This window comes from Piliocolobus tephrosceles, chromosome 10, assembly GCF_002776525.5.
Source record: "Piliocolobus tephrosceles isolate RC106 chromosome 10, ASM277652v3, whole genome shotgun sequence".
Taxonomy (NCBI): domain Eukaryota; kingdom Metazoa; phylum Chordata; class Mammalia; order Primates; family Cercopithecidae; genus Piliocolobus; species Piliocolobus tephrosceles.
In genome coordinates, this window is record NC_045443.1 from 126609417 (window position 1) to 126635558 (window position 26142).

Below are 26142 nucleotides of genomic sequence, written 5' to 3' on the forward strand. Positions count from 1 at the left end.
CTTCCTTCCTTCCTTCCTTCCTTCCTTCCTTCCTTCCTTCCTTCCTTCCTTCCTTTCTCTTTCTTTCTTTCTTTCTTTCTTTCTTTCTTTCTTTCTTTCTTTCTTTCTTTCATTCATTCTTTCTTTTTCTTTCTATGTTTATATATAAACATAGAAGTTCTGGGGTACATGTGCACAACCTGCAGGTTTGTTACATACGTATCTATGTGCCATGTTGGTTTACTGCACCCATCAACTCGTCATTCACATTAGGTATTTCTCCTAACGTTATCCCTCCTCCAGCCCCCGACCTCCCAACAGGCTTCGGTGTGTGATGTTCCGCTCCCTGTGTCCACGTGTTCTCATTGTTCAGCTCCCACTTATGAGTGAGAACAGGTAACACGCCAATTTCTGTGCCCCGCAGCATGTTGTACCGGAGCAGGTCCTCGCTGGAGAGGTGCTTCAGCTCCAAGTGTTTGGTGATGCGCGATGACATGGTGCCCTTGCCCAAGCCTGGGGCCCCCATAGTCACCATGCACAGCAGCCACGAGGACACCCCCATGGCCGCAGACTGGGACCCATGCCACGCTGGCACCAGGGCTTTGGCCCGGCCTGTGCAGGCCGGCTGGCAGCGCCACTAGCAGGTGGCTACCACTGACATTTATCTTTGTCTCTTTTCAGGTCGATCCAGTGTTTACAAGGGAAGTAAAAGCCAAAGTGAGAAGGTAAGAGTTGGTGGAGACCAGTCATTTTGCAGAACCGGAAGCCTAAGTGGCCCCTGAGTTACCTGAACTCACATTTATCCAGTCCCAGACACGATTCCAAGCAGTTTCCAAGTGTTTCCTTGTGCGGTGCATCCTCCCGGCATCCTAGGCACCAGTATTTGCCCAGGGAAATGCCAATAAAAACCACTGTGTGATTATAATTTTTAACCGATCACATTGGCCAAAATGGAAAGATTTAAACTCTCAAGGGTTTGGAAGAATGGAGGGGTATTGCCCTTTGTCACAGCCTGCCTGGGGAGCGATTTGTTGGAGTGTTGGTTATGAGTTGCGTTTGTCAGGCGGGAACCCAACAGCACGGGCTTGAACACATCGAGGTTTCATTGCTCACATCAACAAGTCTGAGGGTGGTCAGTCAGGGAGCAAAGTGGAGGCTTCGCTGAGACCTCAGGGATTTGGCTCTTGTCTCTGTCCCGCCTTCCTCGGCCTGTGGCTCCCATTCTGAAGGTGACGTAGTGGCTTTAGAGCTGTGTCATCAGTCTGCGTTGTAAGTGGGGCGATGGGAATGAGCAGACCAGAAGGATGTGGGTCTCCTTTGGGTCAGCCCCCTGTAAAGCGGTGTCCTCACAGCCCCGGGATTCCAGCCAGACTCACTGGCTACACCAACCGCCAAGGGCATGACAAAGACTGGCTTTTCCCCATCTATAATCAGGGATCTTCAGATTGCTCCTAGGTGCAGACGCATGTGTGCAAAAGTATCACCCACTCGGGGAAGGGAGGCGTGGCAGAGCCGTGAGAGTGGTGGCCAGTGGTGGGGACTGGGAAGATCAAAGAAAGGCGAAGATTTACATTGTGTGGTGAAAAAAATAGAACAAGGCAAAATGTCTATGACAAAATAGCTGTTAGCACTGTGTGCTGGGAACAGGGCTTTTGTCACATTATCGTCACTATTTAGTATTTCTATTTCCATTCTTTTTCCTTTTTCTTTTTTTTTTCTTGAGACTGAGTCTTGCTCTGTCACCCAGGCTGGAGCGCAGTGGCAAAACCTCAGCTCACTGCAATCTCCGCCTCCCGGGTTCAAGCAATTCTCCTGCCTCAGGCTCCCAAGTAGCTGGGATTACAGGTACACACCGCCACGCCTGGCTAATATTTGTATTTTTAGTAGAGATGGGGTTTCACCATGTTCGCTAGGCTGGTCTTGAACTCCTGATCTCAGGTGATCCACCTGCCCTGGTCTCCCAAAGTGCTGGGACTACAGGTATGAGCCACTGCGCCTGGCCTATTTTCTATTATTTCTATTCCTATTATCTTATTAGTATTTTAAAAAATTATTTGAAAAAAAGTTGAATTATTAGAAAAACGTTTTCTAAATCATACAGAGAAAATGGCACAAACCTTATCTCTGACTCTCCTAGCCCTTGAGAGCAGGTGTCTTTATTGAGTGTACTGAAAACAAAAGCAGACATGTTAAGCAACTCCCCCCTCCCTTGTCAGGGACATGAGCTGTAAGAATTTCCACCCCAGTATAGTTCTCCCGGCTGAACGCTTGGTCAACAGCGCTTACTTGCTGATCTGAAGTATGACACCCAAATTGTCATCTCTCCTCCTCCCAGCTGCCTACCCACGAGATTCTTGGAATTAGAGCCCCTCTTCCTGCCTTGTGTTTCAGGGCCGCTGGGGTTCGGTTGATCGGAGAGATGCCTCAGGAAGATTTGCACGCGGTGGTGAAGAATTGCTTCGCGGTGGTGAACAGCTCTGTCTCTGAAGGCATGTCAGCTGCAATTCTGGAGGTAACTGTGTAACTCGAGTACTGAAAGTGGGAGTGTGAAATTGTCCATCACTCCTTTTCTTATTTATGGAGGTGACGTCTTTGTCAATAGCCTTCTGCATTTCTCAAAGCTAAAAAGGCCAAGCAGCATACCCGTTGGAGTTCAAAAGTACTTTTGAAGTTCTCTCTGGAAGTTTAAAAATATCATTTCATTTCTCATTGCTATTTCTCCTTGCCAGCAATGATGTAGAATAAAACTGGGATGGCATTGCCTCTCGGACCCTCTAAATATCTCTGACAGGAAGGCAGCTAAGGTTACGAAAGATTGGGACAGGAAACAGGATGAAGGTGTTTTTGCGGGAAGCCTCCTTTTACTTGATCTTTTCTCTTTCTTTTCCATATGTTCTGTAATTCCAGAGCTTAAGGGAGGAGAGGAAAGGGCTGGATTTGCAGGTGGCAGGAGACAGGGACAGGGTGGTGATCATAGATGACAGGGTGGCGTGGGGGCCAGGGTGGATCTAATCTCTAGCTAGCAGTCAACTCTATAAAATCACCTCATCTTTTTTGACAAAATGTGTCTATCCCAGCACCACTCTGCAATTCCGCACCAGCGTATCTGTGTTTTCAGGACCGAGGTTGGAGTGGGAAGGCCGTGCTCTTGAAACCTGGGCAGGTTCTGGCTGGGCTGTGTCCCCTCTTCTGTAAAAGGTCCTGGCAATCCTCGCCTCCCCTTTGCAATGGGACCACCTACAACATCTCCTCCTCCTCGAGAGGTTTTTAACTGGAGCATTTTACCATGATCTTCGGTGCTTGATGTTAGCTCCTAGAGAGAATCACCGGCATGTGTCTGACAGAAAAAGACATTCCTTCTGTTGTTTTGGTGTTAGTTCATTGCCTTGGGGGCTCCTGAAGAATGAACCCAGAAAAGGGCAGGCTGGACCCACTCATACCAACACCAGCCTTTGGCACTGGGTTTTCCTCATGCGATTGAAGCACCCAGTACCGCATGCATGGTACCCCTGGTGGTTCTCAGCACACACGCTGCACACGACAGACATGGCGTAAGCATGCACCGATGGGCACATGGCAAAGCCTGTTTTCCTGTCGAGAGAAACATGTGGCCACTGCTTCCCGAGGTCTTTGGCTCAGGTTTCATGTGTTCTTTCTGAATATGTGGATTTCTTATTTCAGTGTCTACTTAGATTCATGCTGTTACTTTATCATAAGTCTTTGGGATATCCATGTATCCCCTTGGATACCAGGTGAATGTACTGAACTTACTAACAAAAGTTAAGATCTGCAAACCTTAGGGGTCCAGAGAGAACATGGTAAATAAACTAGGAAAAAAATCCTCTCCCTACGTTTAAGAAATGACTGACATTGTGTGCATAATATTTGCTCTTAATTTGGCATCATTTATAAAAGAAGAAAAAACCTCAAAAGAAATAAACGCAGAGGGAGACGGTAGCAGCTGTGTATCTGTGCTCATGAATCTGCTGTTAGATGCTTTCAGAGTGCAAAGTGTGAGTTTTTGTAATGTGATGATCCTCAGCCAGACGTCAGCACCTCAGCTTAGGGGTTGTCGCTAGTATTAATCTCCATTGTCTTTTCAAATCAGCTCCCAGCTGCAGTCCTCCGAGCAATATGTTAGCTTTAAAAGTGTATATGCTGATGGTACCAGTATTTGAGCTATTGTGAATTGCTCCTTTGTAGGTAAATATACTTTTTTTTTTTCAACTTCTTAAGGAAAGGTAGAGTGGAAATCGGGAATGATTTTACAACCAGCACACACAGCATTTCACTGCCGCTGTCAAACCTCATTTACTTCAAAGCAAAGGCAGCTGTTGGCAATTCCGACTGCCTTAAAATGTTGATGTTGTGTTCCTTTTGAAAACTCCCAAATAACCTTTGGGCGAAGGGTTTTGAATGAAGCTGATGTTAGAGGAGTGGTAAGCGTGCATTTCATTAGGATCAGTTCAGATAGCCAAAGCGTTTAATCATGGAATAAGTGCCTGTCGCTTTTGAAGGAAGTGATCTTTGACCTTTCAGAATTAGCTGTATTTTCCCATGGAAGCATAGAAACATCCCATTTGCAGAAACACGTTTCTTACTGATAAACTCCGAAAATCAAACTTGAGCTGGATGCGTGGGCAGCGGGGTGAACACTTCTACAACTAATCAGTTGTTTCCAGTTTTGCGCTTTTTTAGAGTTGAATCCTGCAGAGAATTACATTAAAAGTATATAAACAATTAGTTTAAACAATTAGCGCTGTGGGTACATCCAGCCCAACTCCATCGCCACGTGATAAGCAATGCTTGTCTGACTTGACAGACGCCCAGTAAAGACCATTAAAATGCAAGCCAGCCTCTGTGCAACAAAATCTAGACATGGTGGTTGCCAGCCCCAGGTATGTACCAGAATTACCTTGAAGCCTAAAAAATCATAGGTACAGGTGATGGTGCCCACCCCTCACAAATCAGCTTCACTTGTTTTGAGGAGGGGCCCGGCTGCTGAGTTTCTTACGACTGTTCTGCAGGGTAGAACAGAGGCAGTGTCTGTGTAAACCTTTATCAGCTCTGCTGCAAATGGCATCCTGGCCACAAAGGCTTTTACAAAGAGTCTCATATGAAGTTTCCCTCTGCCTGATAAGAGCTTGGAGAGCTCATCTAGGGAAAATAAGAAATCAAGTGGGTTCTCATAGGAGCAAGAGTAGAATGGTGCGTAGCAGAGGCTGGGAGCGTGAGGAGTGGAGAGCCGTTGGTTGAAGGACCTGAACTTCCAGTTAGGAGGAATAAGTTCAAAAGATGTGTACTGCACATCATGGCTACTACAGTTAATAACAATATATAGTATCCTTCAAAATCGCTAAGAGTAGATCTTAAGTGTTCCCGCCACACAAAACAAGTATAAAGTAATGCATATGTTAATTAGCTTGCTTTAGCTATCCCACAGGGTAGATGTGTATCAAAACATCATGTTGTGGCCAGGCGGGGTGGCTCACGCCTATAATCCCAGCACTTTGGGAGACTGAGGCAGGTGGATCACCTGAGGTCAGGAGTTCGAGACCAGCCTGGCCAACATGGTGAAACCCTGTCTCTACTGAAAATACAAAAATGAGCCGGGTGTGATGACTTGCACCTGTAATCCCAGCTACTAGGGAGGCTGAGGCAGGAGAATTGCTGGAATCTGGTAGGCAGAGGTTGCAGTGAGCTGAGATCACACCACTGCACTCCAGCCTGGGTGACAGAGCGAGACTCCATCTCAAACAAAACAAAACAAAACAAAACCCCATCGTGTTGTACACTGTAAATGTAGGCAATTTTTGCTTGCCAGGTTTTCTTTTTTCTAATCAATTGAGTTCAAACACAAAGGTGTCAGGTGCATCTTGGATCCTGACATTTCATTTGCTTAGTTCCAGAGTGGGATCTCTGACACTGGCTCTGAACTGCTTTCTGTCCCAAGCCTGTGAGTCGCGCATGATGCCCCCCGTGGACTCACAGGGCACGTTCTGAGGGCGAGCACACTCACCTCCGTGCGCCATCCGCCCAGGCACCGGCCGTCTCCGCACCTGTCAGGCCCAGCTGCACACCGTCGCCATTGTCCAGCAGTTCTTCTCTCCTGAAGACGTTTCCTTTGTTAAAGGCGCTTTTTGTTGGTTTCTCAAGAGGTGACTTCAGAGCTAGTTTTCTGTAAATATGCAGCCCTCAGATTCCACTGCAGTCTCTTTGCCTTCTGTTCATTTCACGGCATTGTGAGCGGGTTGCATTGCGTCTTTTCTGCTGAACCGCGGTTTTCCTTGCAGGCGGGGCCATGCCCTCCACGGTGTGGAGTCGTTCCCTGCGTCTCCCTTTGCGCCGTGGACCGTCAAGTGGTGTGAGTGTGTTCTTGCCTTCTGTCATTCAGCAGAAGTGGGCAGAGTGCCAGGTCTGCCAGGCTCCGGAGACGCTACAGCGGACAGACGCTAAAGGGCCTTGTTATCATGGAGCCCATGTCCTTGTGAGGGACTGAAAGAAGAGCTGGGAGACGGGCAGGAAGCAGGCAAAGGGAAGAGTGAACAGAGAACTTTAGGACGTAGTAAGTGCTGAGGAGGAAGCACAGCAGTAGACGGGACAGTGGGCGGTGGGGATGTGCTCAGGGAGGCTCCATGGTGGCATGGGCTGAACGGTGGCCCCTCCCCAAATGCCTGTGTTGAAGTCCTCGCCCCGGCGTCTCAGAATGGGAATGTATTTGGAGATAGAGGTAATCAAGTGAGAATGAGGTCTCTGGGCAGGGGTGTGGGGTGGGGAGGGGGAGGCTAAAAAGGGAAATTTCTTTCTTTTTTTTTTTGAGACAAAGTTTCACTTTTGTTGCCCAGGCTGAAGTGCAATAGCCAATCTCGGATCACCGCAACCTCTGCCTCCCAGGTTCAAGTGATTCTCCTGCCTCAGCCTCCCAAGTAGCTGGTATTGCAGGTGCACACCACCATGCCTGGCTAATTTTTGTCTTTTTAGTAGAGACGGGGTTTTACCATGTTGACCAGGCTGGTCTTGAACTCCTGACTTCAGGTGATTTGCCCACCTTGGCCTCCCAAAGTGCTGAGATTACAGGTGTGAGCCACTGCGCCCAGCCTAATATAGCTTTAATATAATTTTAATTTACTTTATCTCGATGTCTGGTTCTAAGGTCACCTGTTTTTTACTTGGGATTTATGGGTGTGAAGTGCATTCTCAAGACCTAGGACAGGTCACTATGCTCTATAAAACTTACTGAGTCAGGTAGGAAGCCCAGCTGCTACTAGAATCTCATTTGCAGTTATAACAATGCCCAGAGACAGATGTAAATTCTGTAGTATTAAACCATTTAATCTGGACAAGCACGGTGGCTCACCCCTGTAATCCCAACAGTTTGGGAGGCCAAGGTGGATGAATTGCTTGATCATAGGAGTTTCAGATGAGTGTGGAAAACATAGCAAGACCCCATCACTACAAAAAATTTTTAAAAACATTAGTTGAGGATGGTGGCATGTGCCTGTAGTCCCAGCTACTAGAGAGGCTGAGGTGGGAAGATTGCTTGAGCCCAGGAAGCGATTGTTGCAGTGAGCTGAGATTGAGCCACGGCATTCCAGCCTGGGCAGCCAAGTGAGACCCTGTGCCCCCTTCCCCCCGCAAAAAAAGGTTATTTAATCTTCCCCACTACCCTTATGAAGGAGATATTTTTATCTCTGTTTTACCTCAGGGGAAACAGCCAAACAGTTGGGAGAGGTTGAGATGTTGACCCAAGATGGTACAATTTGTAAGCTTCCCTTACAAATGTTATCATTTGTTTACTTTTAAAAAGTGTAAAATCTATAGAATAACTGAAAGAATGGTGCAGTGAATACCTGTGTACACTTCACCCACATTCGTCCTCCTGCTTCCTCTTCCTTTCCCCCATCTCTCTCCATACAGATACACTCTCTTCCTCTCTCTTTCTTTTGCCAGATCATCTGAAGGAAGGTGGTTGATCACAGCACAGCTAACATTTCTCTCTGAAACTTTGCAGAACAGGTGTCCTCTCCTGCACCTGGCAAGACATGAGCACGCCAGAGAAAATTCAGTGTTAGTCAAATTATATCACTGGATATGCACGCCATGCGTAATTCCCTCAGTGTTGTATTTTTTTTTCCCCCAGGCAGGATCCACACAACATTCATGCATTGCATTTGGCTTTGTGTCTCTTTAGTGTCCCCCAGCCCAGCTCCCCATAGCTCTCCATGACATCGAACCCTCTGAAGGACCCTGGTCATGGTCAGTTGTCCTAGAGAACATACAGATAGATTTGGCTGATGCGTTCCTTGGGGTTGGATTTACATCCCACCTCCAGCTGGGACTCCACGCAGGTGACGTGTGCTTCCCACCACGTCAAACAGGAGACACATCAGTTAGCTCTTCCGGCTGCTGGTGACAGATGGCTCCACTGTGATGCCTTACCTCTTCTCTGTGACTGATAAGTCATCCGTGGAGTGGTGCTTTGGGTTTTGGGGACACAGATGCTCCTCGACTTAAGATGGGCTGCATCCCAATAAACCCATCACAAGTTGAAAATACTGTGAGTTGGCTAACACAGTGTAACCCCATCTCTACTAAAAGTACAAAAAATTAGCCGGGTGTGGTGGCGGGCAGCTGTAGTCCCAGCTACTCGGGAGGCTGAGGCAGGAGAATGGCAAGAACCCGGGAGGCGGAGCTTGCAGTGAGCTGAGATCGTGCCACTGCACTCCAGCCTGGGCGACAGAGTGAGACTCTGTCTCAAAAAAAAAAAAAAAGAAAAAAAAGAAAGAAAATACTGTGAGTTGAAAATGCGTTAAATACCTGTAATCTACCAAGTATCATAGCTCAGCCTAGCTGACCTTAAATATGCTCAGAAGACTTGCATTTGCCTACAGTTGGGCAAAATCATCTAACATGAAACTATTTTATAATAAAGTGTTGAATATCTCATGGAAGATATTATTGGATACTGTACTGAAAGTGAAAAACAGAATGGTTATATTGTTGCTGAAATATGGTTTTTACTGAACGTGTGTTGCTTTTGCAGCACCATGAAGTCAAAAAATCTTAAGCGGAATCATTGTGAGTCGGAGACCATCCTGTTTCCCGATGACCTTTTACTCAGTGGATTTGATCCGGATCCACTGGGATCCACTGTTGATCCCCGTTCCTCGCCTGAATCACTTATTACACTGGGGGTTACAGTGTGATGATTTTCTAATTCTGCTCTTCTGTCTACACTTAGTATTCATGCAGATTCTTCTGCAGAGAAGAGCCTTCCCTTTTCTTCCTCCTCCTTTTCCTCTTCCTCCTCCTCCTCTTTCCTTTCATTTCCCTCTCATCACTAGGGAATCAGGTACTTTTGAAATTTAGTGTGTTTCCATCTGTTACCATCATCATTCTTTTTGAAGTTGCAAAATTGTCCCGCTGCGGTCGGTGGGATCCCCTTGAAGTTGGCTTCTGTTTCCTTTCGACCTGACATCACTGAGCTTCGAGCACTGTAGAAAGAGAACTCGCAAAATGCCTCCTGTCCGGGCAGGCGGGGCCAGGGCTGCATGCTGTGCTGTCGGGCTGTCGTCTTGTGGACCAGCTGCTAGCTGCTGCCAGGCTGTGGGGTATCAGGTGCCTATCTCCAGACCTTCGGAAATGGAGTCGGCTTCGTGACTCATCGGAAGGATAAATCGTTTTCCTTTTACTTTTGTCTGCATGCCAGAGTTTGGTTTTTGTGGCATTCATACTCCCTTGCCTGTGCTAGAAGGAAATGGCTCCTCAGGGAAAGAGATGGTGGTAATTAAAAACACATCCTCCAGGTGGTCGGTGAAGAGGTATCGAATGAGCATTCAGAGAGGGGGGTTCTTTGTGACACTGCAATAATTGTGTCGGACAAGCGATGACAGTATATAGTGTTTCAGAGCTTCCAAACATAGTAAGTAATTAAAATTCAGATGTATTTTGAAACGTGCTATTGACATTGGGATATCGTTTTGGCAAGGCGTATTTTTTGTGAGGTGCCAGCAGTCCAGTTAAGCCAAGAAGTTATGCCGCCCCACACTGGCTCACCTTGCTGCAGAGGCTCTTGAAGTGACTGCCTTCTGCCCCCTTTCCTCCTGTCTCCTCCAGGCGATGGATTTAGAAGTTCCGGTGCTGGCCAGGAACATCCCCGGGAATGCTGCCGTGGTGAAGCATGAAGTCACAGGACTACTGTTTTCCAGTCCTCAGGTAAAGAAAATTTCTTTCCCTCCATTCACTCACCTCGTCTGAATAGTTTTCCTCTGTGGTTAATGGAGAGAGTCTTTCTGTTAGTGCTCAGTATTCCTGTCCTAGCCGGAGCCCTGCAGAGAGCGTGCCATCTTCTGTTGTCACCTGGGCAGCTGGGTGTGCCTCTAGCAGAAGCCTAGGGAACAGGAGCATTGAGTTCCATTCTTGATTCTGCTGCCAGGTTGCTGTACAGAGCTGGGAAAGATACGTCACCTCTGAGGTGTTTGGATTTCTGATGTCTGACATGGGTAGTCTCAGATGCAACCTTGTATTTATGGAACATCTTGCTGGCTTTCCGAGGACGAGTGCTTATGTGATCGCTTTTCATTCCTTGAAACAAATGCACAAACTATGCAGGGTTCCTGCGTAAATACATGAACATATGTGTACATCGGGAAATAGAAGAAAGGGCCATGTACCTGTCCCTTGGTTCAGCTGGTTATCCGGTGACTTCTGGGGTACCCATGTGTGCCATCACCTCCCAGGAGCATGGAAAGGTATTGCCCAGTGTAGGGGGCCACAGATGGTTCTGGGGATTCGTCCTCCAGGGTTTGCCTGCATCCGACACCCAGAGGGCCTCCTGCAGAGAGTGACCCTGGCTGAGTCTCCAAGCCCCACTTTGCCTTCCGGATAAGTGAAGCTTATCGTAACACCTGCCTCTTAGAGTTGTGACACGTGCTGAATGCATTGATGGCAGAGCTTTAGCAGTGCGCACGACATGTCCTCAGAGCTCACTAAACACCGATGTTATCAAAAGGGAAGGTGTTGGCTGGGTGCAGTGGTGCACTGGCTCACGCCTGTAATCCCAGCACTTTGGGAGGCTGAGGTGGGAGGATCATTTGAGGTCACGAGTTTGAGACCAGCCTGGGCAACATGGTGAAACCCTGTCTCTACTAAAAAGATTTTTAAAAAGAAAATGCTGGTCGTGGTGCATGCCTGTAATTCCAGCTACTCGGGAGGCTGAGGCAGGATAATCACTTGAACCCGGGAGAGGGAGGTTACAGTGGACCAAGATCGCGCCACTGCACTGTGTCTGGGCAACAGAGTGAGACTCTGTATAAAAAAAAAAAAAAAAAAAAAAAAAAGGAAGGCATTGTCACTTCGTATGCCTAGTAAATAAAACTTTTTTTTTTTTTTTTTTTTTTTTGAGACAGGGTCTCGCTGTGTAGCCCAGACACAGTGCAGTGGTGTGATCATGGCTTACTACAGCCTTGACTTTCTGGGCTCAAGCGATCCTCCCACCTCAGCCTCCTAAGTAGCTGGGACTACAGGCATGCGCCACCACACCTGGCTAATTTTGTTTATTTTTTGTAGAGACAGGATCTCGCCTTTTTGCCCAGGCTGGTCTCAAACTTCTGGCCTCAAGCGACCCACCTGCCTGGCCTCCTGAAGTACTGGGATTATAGGCATCAGCACCACGTTCAGCGAAAATTAGCTTCTTAAAAAAATATTAGCTTCTACTACTAACCGTCTTTGTTAAAGCACATATGCTATTCCAAAATCCAGAAAGCTATGCTTCAAAACCGAAAACTCAAATACTTGAATATTCAGTTTTTAAGATTTCCTGCAGCAGATGTTTAATTCAAGTTCACTTTCCCTTTCTGTAGTGTGATGACGTGTCATGCTTTTCACTGCCTGCTTCTCACAGAGTTGTAAACAAATTCCAGCACAAACAACATGAAAGCGTCATGGGGGCAGTGGGTGATGGGGGGTGGCAGGGGGATGGGGGATGGCAGGGGGGTGGGGATAGAGATTCCAAGTCGTGAGGTATCAGCAAGTCGTGAATGAATGCACTGACCATCCCGGGAAGGGGAAGGGAATAGCAAAGGTGGGACCCAGGCATTTGTTATTGTCTACAAAAGGCGTAGGTAGCACTGAAGTCTTCTCTTTTGATAGTAATATCTAAAAGCCCAAATAATATCCGGATAGGAAGAGTTTTCAGTAGTTACTTGTCGATTCTCCAAACAAAGGCTTATTGCTTTTTACCATATTCTGTATCTCTCAAAATCAACTGCAGCCAAGCTTCAGGTCAGCGAATACTAATCTCCACTCTGGCAAAGTGTTCTGGATTTTTTTTTTTTTTTTTCCATCTCCCAAAAGGCAACATCTATTTACTTTATAGCTCAATTTCAAAGGACCAAAGAAAGCACTCCAACTTTATCAGTGAACATCTGAATAGCAATCCCTTATAAGTAGATATATTAGGCTGAATAGGAGAATGAAAGCAGTTTGGCTCTTCCTATTTCACACAACCTCTTGTAAGATATTGCTTTTAATGTTTGCAAATCACTATTGTGCCTCCGATGTATTCAGGTCATTTCTGCTAGTTACCGGCTTCCTGTGAGCCATCAGACACAGCTCTGCAGCACTCAGGGAGTCTCGTTGCAGACTTATTTTGATTCCAGCACTTTCATGTTCATTTCACAAAAGATGTTTAAAAAAATCAAACTCTTCTGGCTTTATGTTGGGGGAGGCTGCGATTCTTAACACATGTTGAAAGAATGCGCTAGACATGGATGTCGCACCTGGTTTGGTTTGGTTTCCTTTACAGTCTCCTTCCAGTTTTACCTAGCACGGGGTAGGAGCTGTTGCTTTAAAAACAATATGCATTTTAAGTAAGTCAGGGACTATTGTTCTATGAATCTTGACTAAGAAACTCAGATGAAAGGAACCACTAGTGGGTTGCCAGTGTTGGCAAGATTAATGTTAAATATGAGGCCGGGCACGGTGGCTCACGCCTGTAATCCCGGTACTTTAGGAGGCTGAGGTGGGTGGATTGCCAGAGGTTAGGAGTTCGAGACAAGCCTGGCAAACATGGCAAAACCCTGTCTCTACTAAAAATATGAAAATTAGCCAGGTGTGGTAGCGGGTGCCTGTAACCCTGGCTACTCAGGAGGCTGAGGTAGGAGAATCACTTGAACCTAGGAGGTGGAGGTTGCAGTGAGCCAAGATTGTGCCGAGATTACACCAATGCACTCCAGCCTGGGTGACAGAGCTGGGTGTCTCAAAAATAAATAAATAAATAAATAAATAAATAAATAAATAAATAAATATTTCCATATGCGTTGGAACCTGCATTCCATTTTTTAAGAAGGAATGTCCATGTCAGAGCGGCAGCCTTAGTTATGTACGCATATGGAGTATATTTTACCATGCTTGCTATTCAAATCAGTGTTAAATGTGCAGTTAGTAGTTCTGCATTCACTTTTATTTTCTAATTGAGAATGTAAAGAAACTCGGTGTAAAAAGATGAAATTCAACATGTTAGACTGTACGTTTAATACCCCAGTTAACTATTTTTCAAAACAGAAAACTGATTTTACATACAGTAAAGGATGTGGGTGACTGTTAACGGGCATTCCTTATTCTTTTCATTTTGTGAATCTTTTATAAAATGGTATTAGTCAGGGTTCCCCAGAGAAACAGAACCAGTAGGAGATATATATATAAATATGTGAGGAGATTTCTTATAGCAATTGGCTGACATGATTATGGAAGCCAGAAAGTTCCATTATCTGTTGTCTGCAAGCTGGAGATGCAGGAAAGCCAGTGGTGCAATTCAGTACGAGGCTAAAGGGCCCAAGAATTAGGGGTGTGACTTCAAAAGAAGGAGGTCAGCATATGGAGGAGACACCTGCACCTCTATGTTCATCAAAGCACCATTCACAATAGCCAAGGTATGGAATCAACCTAAGTGTCCATCAGCAGATGAATATATGAGGAAAATGTGGTACACATACCCAGTGGAGTACTATACAGCCATAAAAAAGAAGGAGCTATGTCACTTATGGCAACATGGCTGGAACTGGAGGAAATTATAGTAAGTGGAATAAGGCAGGCAAAGAAAGATGAATATCGTACATTCTTGGAGTCTGAAAGGCTGAGACTCAGGAGCTCAGATGTCTCTGTGCGGAAGAAGATGGATGTCCCAGCTCAAGAAGCAGGAAGATTTCCCTTCCTCCACCTTTTCGTTCTATTCGGATTGGATGTGCTGGCCTGCATTGCTGAGGGTGCAGCTTCCCTCTTCAGTTCACAGATTCAAATGCTAATCTCTTCCAGAAACAGCCTCCCACACACACCCAGAAATCAGGGTCACCAGCCCTCTGGACATTCCTCAGCCCAGGCACACTGACACATAAAATTAACCCTCATGAAAACTAAACCAACAAAGGGAAAAGAAATGTGACCTTTTTTTTTTGGAAACCGTAACACACATTCTGTGGGTCAGACAGTTTTTCTGGTAACCAGGACTCTGTCCCCCTCCACCCTTGCTGACACTTGTGTCCTACGGTGGCCTTGTGTGTGTGCCCCTGTTCCCCCCTCCCTTCCCAGCGCTTGTGTCCTACGGCGGTCCCGTGTGTATGTGCTCCAGTGAGGGGTCACACACGTCATGCCTTCGAGGGTGGAGTGAGCTGCCTTGTATGGTGGGATCGGGGCAGTCTCACGTTCTCCTAGCTGTCTGTTGCAGACCTGCAGGGCTAGCTCTGGGTCCAGACGCAATGTCCAGAGTCTTTGAATGAGTATTCACATCTCGTCTAAGAAGGAACAGGACTAAGACACCAGCAGTGGTTATAGCAGGGCGTCAGTTAGCCTGGGCAGCAACAGTGAGGCCTTTAGGGAAAGACTTCCTGACAAACAGATGTGGGCAAGGAACGAGTGGAGGGAGTGGAGCACACTGTGGCCTGTGCTGGGCAGGAGGTTCAAGCTTAGGTGTCTGGAGGGCACACAGGTGTGCAGGGGGTGAAGCGGCCTAGTCAGGCGCAACCCTGGGGACCCTGGGTCAGACATGCAGCCCTTGCTGCTGTTGAAGAGCGGCTGAAAGTCTGATTCTTATGTGGGTATTACCAATTTATACATGTAGACAACTCAGTCAAATTCTAAAATGATTCCTTTTTTTTTTTTTTTTTTTTGAGACGGAGTCTCTCTCCATCCAGCCCAGGCTGGAGTGCGGTGGTGTGATCTCGGCTCCCTGCAACCTCGGCCTCCCGGGGTTCAAGCGATTATTCTGTCTCAGCCTCACGAGTAGCTGGGACAACAGGTGTGCACCACCATGCCCGCTAAGTTTTGTATTTTTAGGAAAGACAGGGTTTTACCATATTGGCCAGGCTGGTCTTGAACCCCTGATCTCATGATCTGCCCGCCTTGGCCTCCCAAAGTGCTGGGATTACAGGTGTGAGCCACTGCGCCCAGCCAAAATGATTCTTTTAAACATGATAGGGACCTAGTTACACATTCGTGGGGAGATTTACTGCCAGCCTGTGACCTCTGCTCTGGATCAGGGATACCCCTTTTCCACTGACAGATGAGAAATGTAACTCAGCCAGAGTACACTGTGCACACCGACAGTGGGTTCCCCGAGGAGGACACATCAAAGGTGACGTCTGGTGCCAGGGTCAGGGCTGCCTCTGGCCATCAGTGTCCTCTTCACTCCAGACAGAAGAGGTGTCAGCTGTCGCAGGAGGGCCTGCTGTGGGTTCGGGAGTGGAGTGAGGTTGATTCCAGGGTCGTACAGGCCAGAAAATAGGAAGGACTTGATGTGATAAAACAACAGTGGGAGGCCGGGCGTGGTGGCTCACACCTATAATCCCAGCACTTTGGGAGGCTGAGGCAGGTGGATCACTTGAGGTCAGGAGTTTGAGACTAGCCTGAGCAACATGGTGAAACCCTGTCTCCACTAAAATGCAAGAATTAGCTGGGAATGGTGGCGGGTGCCTGTAATTCCAGCTACTCAGGAGGCTGAGGCAGGAGAATCGCTTGAGCCTGGGGGGTGGAGGTTGCAGTGAGCCGAGATCGCACCATTGCACTCCAGCCTGGGTGAGAGTGAGACTCCATCTCAAAACAAAAACAAAAAGGTGTTTTTTTCTCTCTCTCTACGTGAAAATTAACGTGTGTTGGCTCCTTGCACGCACAGGCATGTTAGGCAGAAAGCTTTTATGGAGTTCTTACTATATTCCCAGCACTGAGCCAGGTCCTGGCAGTGAAGAAATGAAACAGAAAGGGTGCAAGTCCTCAGGAATGCACAGTCAGCTGTGGGTGGTGCACAGATGGCAGAGCATAGCATCAGGTAGCGTGCCCTCTGCATTGTCAGCCCATCATGAGTGACACCTGTCTTAGTCTGTTCCGGCTGTGGTAACAGAGCACCATAGACTGGGGACTTAGGCAACAAACATTTATCTCTCACAGTCCTGGAGGCTGCGATCCAAGATGGGCACCTGACAGACAGCTGTCTTCTCCCTGTGTCCTCACATGGTGGAAGGGCCGAGACAGTTCTCTGGGGTCCCTTTTATAAGGACACTAATCTCGGCCAGTTGCACTGGCTCATGCCTGTAGTCCCAGCACTTTGGGAGGCCAGATTGCTTGAACCCAGGAGTTTGGGGCCAGCCTGGCCACCATGGAGAAACCCTGTCTCTACAAAAAAAGTAAAATATTATCTGGGGGTGGTGGCAGATGCTTGTAATCCCAGCTACTCGAGAGGCTGAGATGGGAGGATCACTTGAGCCTAAGAGGTGGAGGCTACAGGGGAGCCGTGAAGGCGTGGCTGTCCTCTAGCCTGGGTGACAGAGTGAGACCCTGTCTCAAAACAGTAAGTTAGACACCAATCTTTCCATCCTCATGACCCAGTCACCTCCCAAAGACCTCACCTCCTGCCGTCCCCTTGGGGGTGAGCAGTTCAGCGTGTGAATTTGCAGAGACACAAACATTCACCCCACGATATGACCCCTTGTCAAATGTTCACCCTGTGTTGGACATGGTTCCCGCTGCTTTACATGGATGGACTCCACGAACTCTCACAATGATGCCATGATGCCAACACCTTCATAATCACCGTTGGACCGGTGGGGGAACTGAGGCATGGAGAAGCCCAATTAACTAGTTTGTAAGTGTCAGAGCCAGACACGGAGCCTCGTCACCCTGGCATGTTGTGTTATTAGTGTGAAGAGATTGCTAGGGACATTGAGCTGGGCCTCAAAGGACGAGACTCCCTAGGCAGGGAGAGGCATTCACAGTACCGGCAGCCACCTGGGCAGAAGTTTCGGGGTGTGAGAGTGTGCAATGCATTGGAAGAGTTAGGCGCAGTGCAGTGTGGGAGGTGGGTGTGAGAGTGCAATGCATTGGAAGAGTTAGGCGCAGTGCAGTGTGGGAGGTGTTAGGGAAGGAACGGCCTAAGTGAAAGGGAACTCAGATGTAAGGAGCATGGGACAAGGGGAGTGTGGTGAGCAGAGTTCTGAGATGCCCTGTGGCCTCTGCCTCCTGGTGTTCGGCTGTTGTGGTAGGTTATGTGGCAAGAGGGATTTTGCAGATGTGATTAAGGTAACTAGTCAGTTGACTTTGAATCAATCAAAGATATGAACTGTGTGGGCCTGACCTCGTCGTCAGAGCCTTTTAAATTTAGATCTAGAGGCCAAGGACAGAAGAATTCAGTGAGACTGGGACCTGTGGAGGGAGCCACATGGCAAGGAACTTTGGGCAGCCTCTAGGACCTGGGGGCGACCCCTGATTGACAGCCAGTGGGAGAAAGATGGCCTGGGTCCTACAACCACAGAAACTGAATTCTGCCGACAACTTTGTGAGCTTCAAGGAAGACTCCAAGCTCCAGACAGGAGCCCAGCCCAGCCCACACCTTGATCTCAGGCTCGTGGGACGCTGAGCTGAAAAGTCAGCTCTGCCATGTCTGTGCCTGAATTTTGACCTGCAGAAACCATGAGACAATACATGGGTGTCATTTTAAGTCCCAAGTTTGTGGCTATTTGTTATGCAGCAATAGAAACTAGTCCCAGAGGCGGGCGTGGTGGCTTACGCCTGTAATCCCAGCATTTTGGGAGGCTGAGGCAAGCACATTGCTTGAGCTCAGGAGTTCAACAACAGCCTGGGCAACATGGCAAAGTTCTGTCTCTGCTAGAAAGAAAAAGAAAGAGAGAGAGAGAGGGAGGGGGGGGGAGAGAGAGAGAGAGAGAGAGAAAGAAGGAAGGAAGGAAGGAAAGAAAGAAAGAAGGAAAGAAAGAAGGAAAGAGAAGGAAGGAAGGAAGGAAAAAGAGAAAGAAGGAAGGAAGGAAGGAAGGGAAAAATATCGGCCAGATGTGGTGGCTCATGCCTGTAGTCCCAGCTACTGGGGAGGCTGAGGTGGGAGGATCGCTTTAACCTGGGTGATGGAAGTTGCCATGAGCCTAGATCTTGCCACTGCACTCCAGCCTGGGTAACAGAGCAAGACCCTGTCTCAGAAATAAAGAAAAAGAGAACTAGCTCTAGGAAGAAGGCGGGGAAGAGTTTTCAGTGGTGCCAATGCAGCTGGCTGCGGAGGAGGAAAGAATGTGTTCACAGTGGTGGAGATCGGACCTCCAGAAAGAGGACTGTTTCAGGTAATTAATGCATCACATTTGAGATGATGGAAGATCGTTCAAGGGGATTCATAGGGTCTTGTTGGAGAAAACCTTATGTTTGTTTCCCCTGCAATCGCTGCGTCTTTCTCTATCCAGTGAGGGGCTGGGGGTAGGAGTCCCTGGTGCAACTAGAGAGGAGGAGACAGCAGCAGAGTGCTCCTGGGAGCCAGGGCTGAGCTGAGAGCCATGCAGACCAGCCAGCATCCCTGCCTGAAACGCCCCAGGGGTGGCCGGCTGCACTTGGAAGAAAGTCCAGACTTTTTCTGATGGCCACCAAGCTGTCCCTGAGCTAACCACTGCCTACCACTCTGCCTTTGCTGCTCTGCGGCCACGTGGGCGTCTCTGCTCCTCCCTCACGGGTAACTTGAGTCCGCAGCCTCTTTTCACCACCCTTCCCCATCTTATTTTCTTATTTCCGTCCTGGCTTGCTCCCCACACCCTCCTCCCCAAACCCCTCAGACTGTTAGATCCAGGAGAGCAATTTCTCCAACTGTAAAATGGGGAAGCGAGGCCTCACCTTGGGGGTTTTGTGCTCTTCTGCATGCAGCCCCAACCGGGGCAGTGCCTGGCACTGAATGTGTGTTGACAGGTGAGTGGTAAGCGCAGGGTCCTGGGGTGGGGGTGGCAGCTGTTGGCACAAAGATGATGGGAATCTGGAGGGAAGTTTGCTTTAGGGAGCTCATGAGGACAGCCTACCAAACTGAATAAAAAAACCATTTTTAAAAAAAATGATGATTAAGCATATTCAGCCCTGGTAGGAACAGAATAATCTCTATTTTTATATACCTCACCCCTGGAAAACTTCAATTTAAGCAAAGTTTCCAGACCTACTAAAGATTGATTTTTCATTACCGCCACCATCCTGTTATTTCTCCTTTTAAGAAGCAGAAAAGTGTTGAGCTATTTTCCTAGGTATTTTATTGCTCTGTTTTATAGCTTCAAAATTAAAATCCATTTGACATTTAATAGAAACTGTGAATCTATACACCCTCCCAGGGTCAGACTTGTAAAGTGCAGCTCAAACCTATTTTGCTGGGAGGTTCTGTTTGGATGGTGCACAGAAAAACGTAAGTTCTGGAATAATGACAATGACCAGAGCTAGCATTTGTCCAGTGGGTATTCTGGGCCGGGCTCTGGCTCTAGTGTTCTATGTGACTGGCATTTTCACTAAAGATAGCTTATTTTTCTTCAAACGCTAATGGCTTTAATAGTCAGTCAACGGTTTAACGTTTGGGAAATGTGAGGCCCTGTGGAAAATATCAGCCTCCAAACTTTCATTCAGGCAGGGCTGGGCTGAGATCTCAAGTTTGGCACGTGGAAGCTGAGCGATCCTGGACGCTTCTCCTGTCCTCTGTTCGGTGCTTCTTCGGGAGAGTGGAGATAATGACCTCTTTTGGGGAATAGCTGCGGGAGGGCACGTGCACTATGGCCTTCTCTTCCCCTGGGACAAAAGCGGAGCCTCGTCCACCGCATTCACGGCTTGCGGTGCTGCGCACTAGGGGGAGCCGTGGAGTATGGAAAGGGCTTCTGTTTAAGTGCGGGGACCAGCCCGCAGCAGGATTCCTGCCCAGTGCAGGGCGCTGCGAACCCGGGGAGTGATTCCTTTCTGTCTCATTCTCACTTCGAGTCACGTTCTACTTATGGATTTGCGGAGGCGACCGGCCAACATTACGTAAAATATTAGTTCTCTCTTATTTTTAAAAACTGTTTTCACATAACGGCTCTAATTCTTGGAAATTAAACGCATCCAGGATGTGTAAGCACCAGCCAGTGCACAGCACACAGTAGGTCCTCAGCATGAAATCCGAGATGGAGACCCTGCTGCGTTGATTGGATTTCCAGTTAAGCCTAGAGGAAACGTGGGGCAAAGCGTGTGTGAACTAAATTGGAGGTTAATGCAAAACTTACATGGATTTGGAAGTAGTGTGACCTGTTTGCTTATTGTGCGATATTGGGAAGCATTTGAGAGCGGAATAATAATAATACAAGCACACCAGGCTGGGCACAGTGGCTCACGACTGTCATCCCAGCACTTTGGGAGGCTGAGGCTGGTGGATCACTTGAGGTCAGGAGTTCGAGGCCAACATGGCAGAACCCTGTCTCTACTAAAAATACAACAAATTAGCTGAGCAGGGTGGCAGGCGCCTGTAATCCTAGCTACTCAGGAGGCTGAGGCAGGAGAATCACTTGAACCCAGAGGGTGGAGGTTGCAGTGAGCCAAGATCATGCCACTGCACTCCAGCCTGGGTGACAGAGCGAGACATCATCTCAAATAATAATAATAATAATACTAATACTAGGACAACAGATGCAAACCTCACTGGAGCAGCGTAGGGACAGCCGTGTGGGGGCTGTGATTGGGTGCCCAGGCTGGTGTATTGTTAGGGACACAGATTCTCCAGTGAGCTAGAGAGGGTGGGGCCCTTGCCTCGGGCCAGTTGGGTGGGTTGAGGAGCTGGGTGAGAACTGGGTCTGACTGCCGGGCCTGAGCTCAGGCCGGGAGCACAAATGGCCTTGCTCTCCCCCTTCCCTGCTGCTGCCCTGGCAGCTCCTCCTCACTGTGCCTCCCCTTTCCTGCTGTGCCTCCCTTTTTCTCTCCCTCTCCCTCTGTCTCATCATCTCCTTGTCTGTCTCTGTCTCTGTTTCTGTAGCCTTCCTCCCCTTCAGTCTCTGTTTCCGTCTCTCATTGTCTGTTCCTCTGTCTCTGTTTCTACCTCTATCTCAGTCTCTCGCTCTCTCTCGCTCTGTCTCTCTGTCTCTCTCTCTGTCTCCCTCCCTCCCCTTCGCTCCTGTTTTCCACCTAACCGTTTTCTAAAGTTGTTCTTCTCACCCTGATACTGTCTGTGTTCGTGGCAGAAGGGGCCATTTCTGAGCCCCACCCCGGGTGTAGATGCCCCTGGATGCAGCATGAGGTGGGAAGGAAAGCCCCTGGCTGATTGCGCAGCCCCGTGGCAGGTATGCAATGAGCTGAGTGTGCACCGAGCTGGGTATGCACCGAGCTGGGTGTGCACCGAGCTGAGTGTGCACCGAGCTGAGTGTGCACCGAGCTAGGTGTGCACCGAGCTGAGTGTGCACTGAGTTGTGGCGCGGCGAGCAGGACCAGGACACGGGTGAGCCACGAGGTGGGGCTCACTGCTCAGACACGGATGCTGGGCTGTCACCAAGGTGCAGAGGCCCTCGGGGCTCCTCCTGGCCGCCTCACTCCTGACCAAGCAGGGAGCATCCTGCTTGCATCGCGTCTGGAATTCTCTGAAAATACAGAGAGAGAAGAGCTTCCTTCCCGCTGTGAGCTCAGTCCCCACCTCTGAGAACAGGAGGAGGCATCTCTGCGTCATCCTGACACTTGCTTTCCGCCATCTCCTGGGCCCTCGCGTGGGTGCACCTGTTGCTGTGCAAAGTCTGCTGGGCACCTGCCAGGAGTGTGAGCCCGCAGGCTCCAGCTGGGAACTGTGATTAGTTGAGGGGCCAGGCATGGAGAGACCCTCCCCTCCCCCTGCCTCTGCCTTTGTGCGCTTCCTGGAGGCCTCCTGGTGATCTGTGTCAGCGCTGACAAATGCAGTCCCTGGTAGGCGGCGTGCTTGCCTCGCATCAAAACAACACTGCTGTAGGAATCAACTCCGAAGGCCGTTTCTGGGGTATCCTGGAATTCAGAAGGAGGAGGATGGTGACTTGTTGGCACTGGTAGAAGCCGGGCCAGGGTCCTGTGGAGGACCCCCGTGGGCTGCAGCCTTAGGGATAACGCCGCAGGGGGAAGCCTGCCTGGAGCCTCAGCCCCTGCTTGTTACACACCGTCCTGGGTCCTGGGCTCCCAAGCCCGCCGCACTCTCTTCCCTGAGCCCTGCTTCCCATCTGTCCCACTTCTCCTGAGCTCTGTCTCCAAACGTTCAGCAGCCTCCTCCTTCCAGCCCGCCCACTCCCTCCCCGCAGCCACAGGCACCAAGTGAAAGTCTGCTTCTATCCCGCAGCTGAGGACCCTCTGGTGACTTCCCCATTGGACCTAGAAAAAAATGCCACTTCTTCCCCGGCTTCTGAGGCCTTGCACGGCCCGCGCTGCCCCATCCTCGTTCCAGGCTTCTCTGTCCACTACCTGAGTTCTGCTCACCCTGGGTCTCTAACCGAGCTGCGCCCGCGGCGGGCGCCTCCTCAATTGTTTCTTGGTTGGAATCACCCTGGAAGGACTTTTCTTGGCCACCCAGTGTTACTGGGGTTCCAACTTGGGTTTCCTCTGTCCCTGCACGTGTGTCTGAATACACTGCACTCTTTGCCATCTATAAACCCCAGTCCCCAGCCTGGAAGCTTCCCGAGGGCAGCAGTCAGGCATGTTTACTCATCAGCTCTCCCTGGCAGGGACCCTGGTGTGGACTGGATGCTCAGTGAGGACTGGAAGGGTGATTATGCCCCAGCGTACAAGGGGCAACCCTTCCAGAGGGCATGTTTCGCTCTTTTCATCTGATGGTGAGCGATGCAGCACGCCACACAGTGGTACTTAACTGCACTCTTTTCTTTTTCTTTTCAAAGTCGCAGATGACAGCAGTCATCCCGCCCAATCATTGGCACCTGTCAGATTGTATCCCCATGCCTAGCAAGTAGTCTCTGACAGTTTCATGCCAATCACAGGTACTGGTGCTGAGTGCCACGTGGCAAAACGACAGGATTGCCTTCTCCTGCCTGGGTGCTTAGATCCCATGTAAATCCCTTTGGCTCAGAAATTGTCTTTCTTTTGCCCTCCCTTCCTCTCTCCTTCCCTTTTTCCTTCCTTCATCTCCCTGCTTTCTTCCCTCCTTTTCTTCATCTGTTCTTTGCTCCCATTTTCTTTGATTTCTCTCCCTCCTTCCTTCCTTTCTCCCTTCCTCCCTCCTGACTTCCTTCTTCCCTCCTCCTCCCCCCCCTCCCCTCCTCCCTCCCTCCCCTCCCCTCCTCTCTCGCTCCCTCCCCTCCTCCCTCCCTCCCGTGCACCACTGCCCTCATCGTTCCTCATTAGTGAGCTCAACCTTCCTTTGAGTTTTGCCAGGAGAATCCATTGTTTGCACTTTATACAGGAGCATGGTCTCTGGTGTTCCCTGAATCTCTGTAGAGTGTCGCTACCACGTGTCTGAATAAGCAAGCTGTCCCCTGGGGACCTTGGACTGCAGCGGAACTGGGCTGCATTCGGAGCAAAGCCGTGAGATGACTAGCATGCCAACAGGAAGAGGCAGCTGCTCTAATGGACCCCATCACCTCAGGAGGGCAGCATGGGGAGACCTGATTTCTCGCTCTCCTGGAGGCCGGAGCTGCTTGTTTTGGTCTGTGACCACTGCCCATGCGGTCACTCAGAGCCCTGGCTCCTTCCGTGACCTGGCTCCAGCTCCGTCTGTATGTAGCTGCTGGGGAGAGAGAAGACAGGGTCCACCACGAGAGGTATGTGTGACCTGGGCTGGAGGGAGCACATGCCCCTCTCTGCTCATGCTCCGTTGGCTGGAACCTGGTCACATCACGCCCGCTGCGAGGGAGGCTGGGAATTGTGGCCTGGGAAGAACTGGGGAGCAACCATATGACTGGGTGCTCCTCCTTTCATCCCCAAAGACTGAGACTAACGTGTTCTGGGAGAAAAAAACCAGAAAACAAGACCCGTCATTAGGAAGATGGCTAGCATCTGTTGAATGCTTGCTCTACAGATATAAATGTTATGCATAGATTATCTTGTTTAACCTGGACAATGACAAATGAGCTCTTACCAGCCGCATTTCCTAGACGAGCAAACCAGGCACAGAGGAGTTAACTTCCTCAAGGCCCAGAGCCTGGTAAAAGGTGCCACTGAGGGTCATACTGTGCTTTTCAGCTTTATTAAGGTTGATTGACAAATTTAAAGATTGTCGACATGTATGGTATACCACTTAGTGTTTTGCTATGTGCGTCAATTGTGCAATGATTAAATCAAGCTAAATAACATTTCCATCCCCACACATACTTTTTTGTTGTAATGAGAATATTTAAGATCCACTCACTTAGCAACCTTCAAGTACGCTAGAGTCACCAGGCTGCCCCATAGGTCTTCAGAATGTGACCCTCCTAACTGAAACTTTGGAACCATTGACCAATATCTCCTCGTTTCCTCTCCTGCAGGCCCCAGCTCCTGGTAACCACCCTCCCACTCTGTTTCTGTGAGGCTGACTTTTTAAGAATCTGCCTATAGGTAAAATTATGAAGTATTTGTCTTTTCTGGTTTTTGTTTTGTTTTGTTTTTGAGACGGAGTCTCAAAACTGGCTGGAGTGCAGTTGTACGATCTCAGCTCACTGCAACCTCTGCCTCCTGGGTTCAAGCGATTCTCCTGCCTCCGCCTCTCCAGTAGCTAGGATTACAGGCTTGTACCACCACACCTGGATAATTTTTGTATTTTTAGTAGAGATGGGGTTTCACTGTGTTGGCCAGGCTGGTCTTGAACTCCTGACCTCATGATCCACCCGCCTCGGCCTCCCAAAGTACCAGTATTACAGGCGTAAGCCACTGTGCCTGGCCCATCTTTCTGTGTTTTTTAAATGCAGGTTTTCATTTTTGTGGGTCCATGGTAGGTATATGTCTTTTGGAGGTTCACATTTTGACAGACATGCAATGCATAATAATAGCGTCAGGGGTATGTCTTTCTGTGTTCTTAACTGTTATACTACTGTCTATATTAGAATAAGTGGAATCTTTTTAATTAAGTTTTATGTTATATGAACACTTTTATAGAAAAATTGAAAATGTACAAATTAAAAATACCCATAACTTACAATTTGGAGACAGCCTCCTATTTTCCCAGAATGTTCTTGTTAGGACTTATGCAGGCGTGATGTATCCTTTCTGCGAAAGGCCCCTCCACCCCGGGAGTTCTGCAGCCTCTCGGTTGCTTGGCACGTGCCAGAAGCTATGCGGGCTCAGCTGTCACCACTGTCGGGCAGAGAAACGCATGGCAGTCCCTCCTGGCAGAGAAACGCATGGCAGTCCTTCCTGGTTCTTGGTCTCTTAAGGGTGGTGAGATAGTAAAATTCTCCTTTCCCTTCTGGCATTTGCACACCAGAGGCTGACTATGCTGGTCAAAGGAGAGCTGTTATTTGAGAAGGGAAAACAGTGCAAGTCCTAGATAAATAACAGCAGGGTGACTGACCACCAGAGAACCCGTGTTTTATTCCTGCCACTCCCAGGGCTCCATGGCTCCTGAAGCACACGATGCAGGGTTAGTGTGGCCTGAGGGCATTGCTATGGCTGAGGTAGGAGGGAGCAAGGGTGCTTGCCCTCTGTAAACTGAGTGGGTCCGTGGATGTCCGTGTAGTCAAGGACTCCGGCCATCAGCCAGGTACTTGCTAGTATAAATGGACAGAGCTGGCGGGTGGGCCCCGACTGCAGGTTTGTGAGCCATGGCAGTGTCACCCAGGTGTGCTGCTCAGGAGCCCTCGCGAGAATTCAATGTGGCCTGAACATCCCCCAAAACCCCCACCCCTCACCCAACTCTGCCATTGCTTTCCTCCCTTCCTTCCTTCCTTCCTTCCTTCCTTCCTTCCTTCCTTCCTTCCT

General features: G+C 48.9%; 1 protein-coding gene and 1 pseudogene across 10 annotated transcripts in view; one reads left to right on the plus strand and one right to left on the minus strand.

Moving 5' to 3' along the window:
• LOC111522973 overlaps positions 1–541 on the minus strand; it is a 1152-nt pseudogene extending 611 nt beyond the window's left edge.
• Positions 1–26142, plus strand: part of GLT1D1 (glycosyltransferase 1 domain containing 1) — a 128996-nt gene that overhangs the window by 91035 nt on the left and 11819 nt on the right. For all 10 annotated transcript variants that reach the window (XM_031936397.1, XM_031936400.1, XM_031936396.1 and 7 more), the window contains 3 exons: positions 661–704; positions 2371–2491; positions 10096–10194. In XM_031936397.1, coding sequence (XP_031792257.1) covers positions 661–704; positions 2371–2491; positions 10096–10194 — 264 coding nt within the window. The remainder of the gene's footprint in view (positions 1–660; positions 705–2370; positions 2492–10095; positions 10195–26142) is intronic.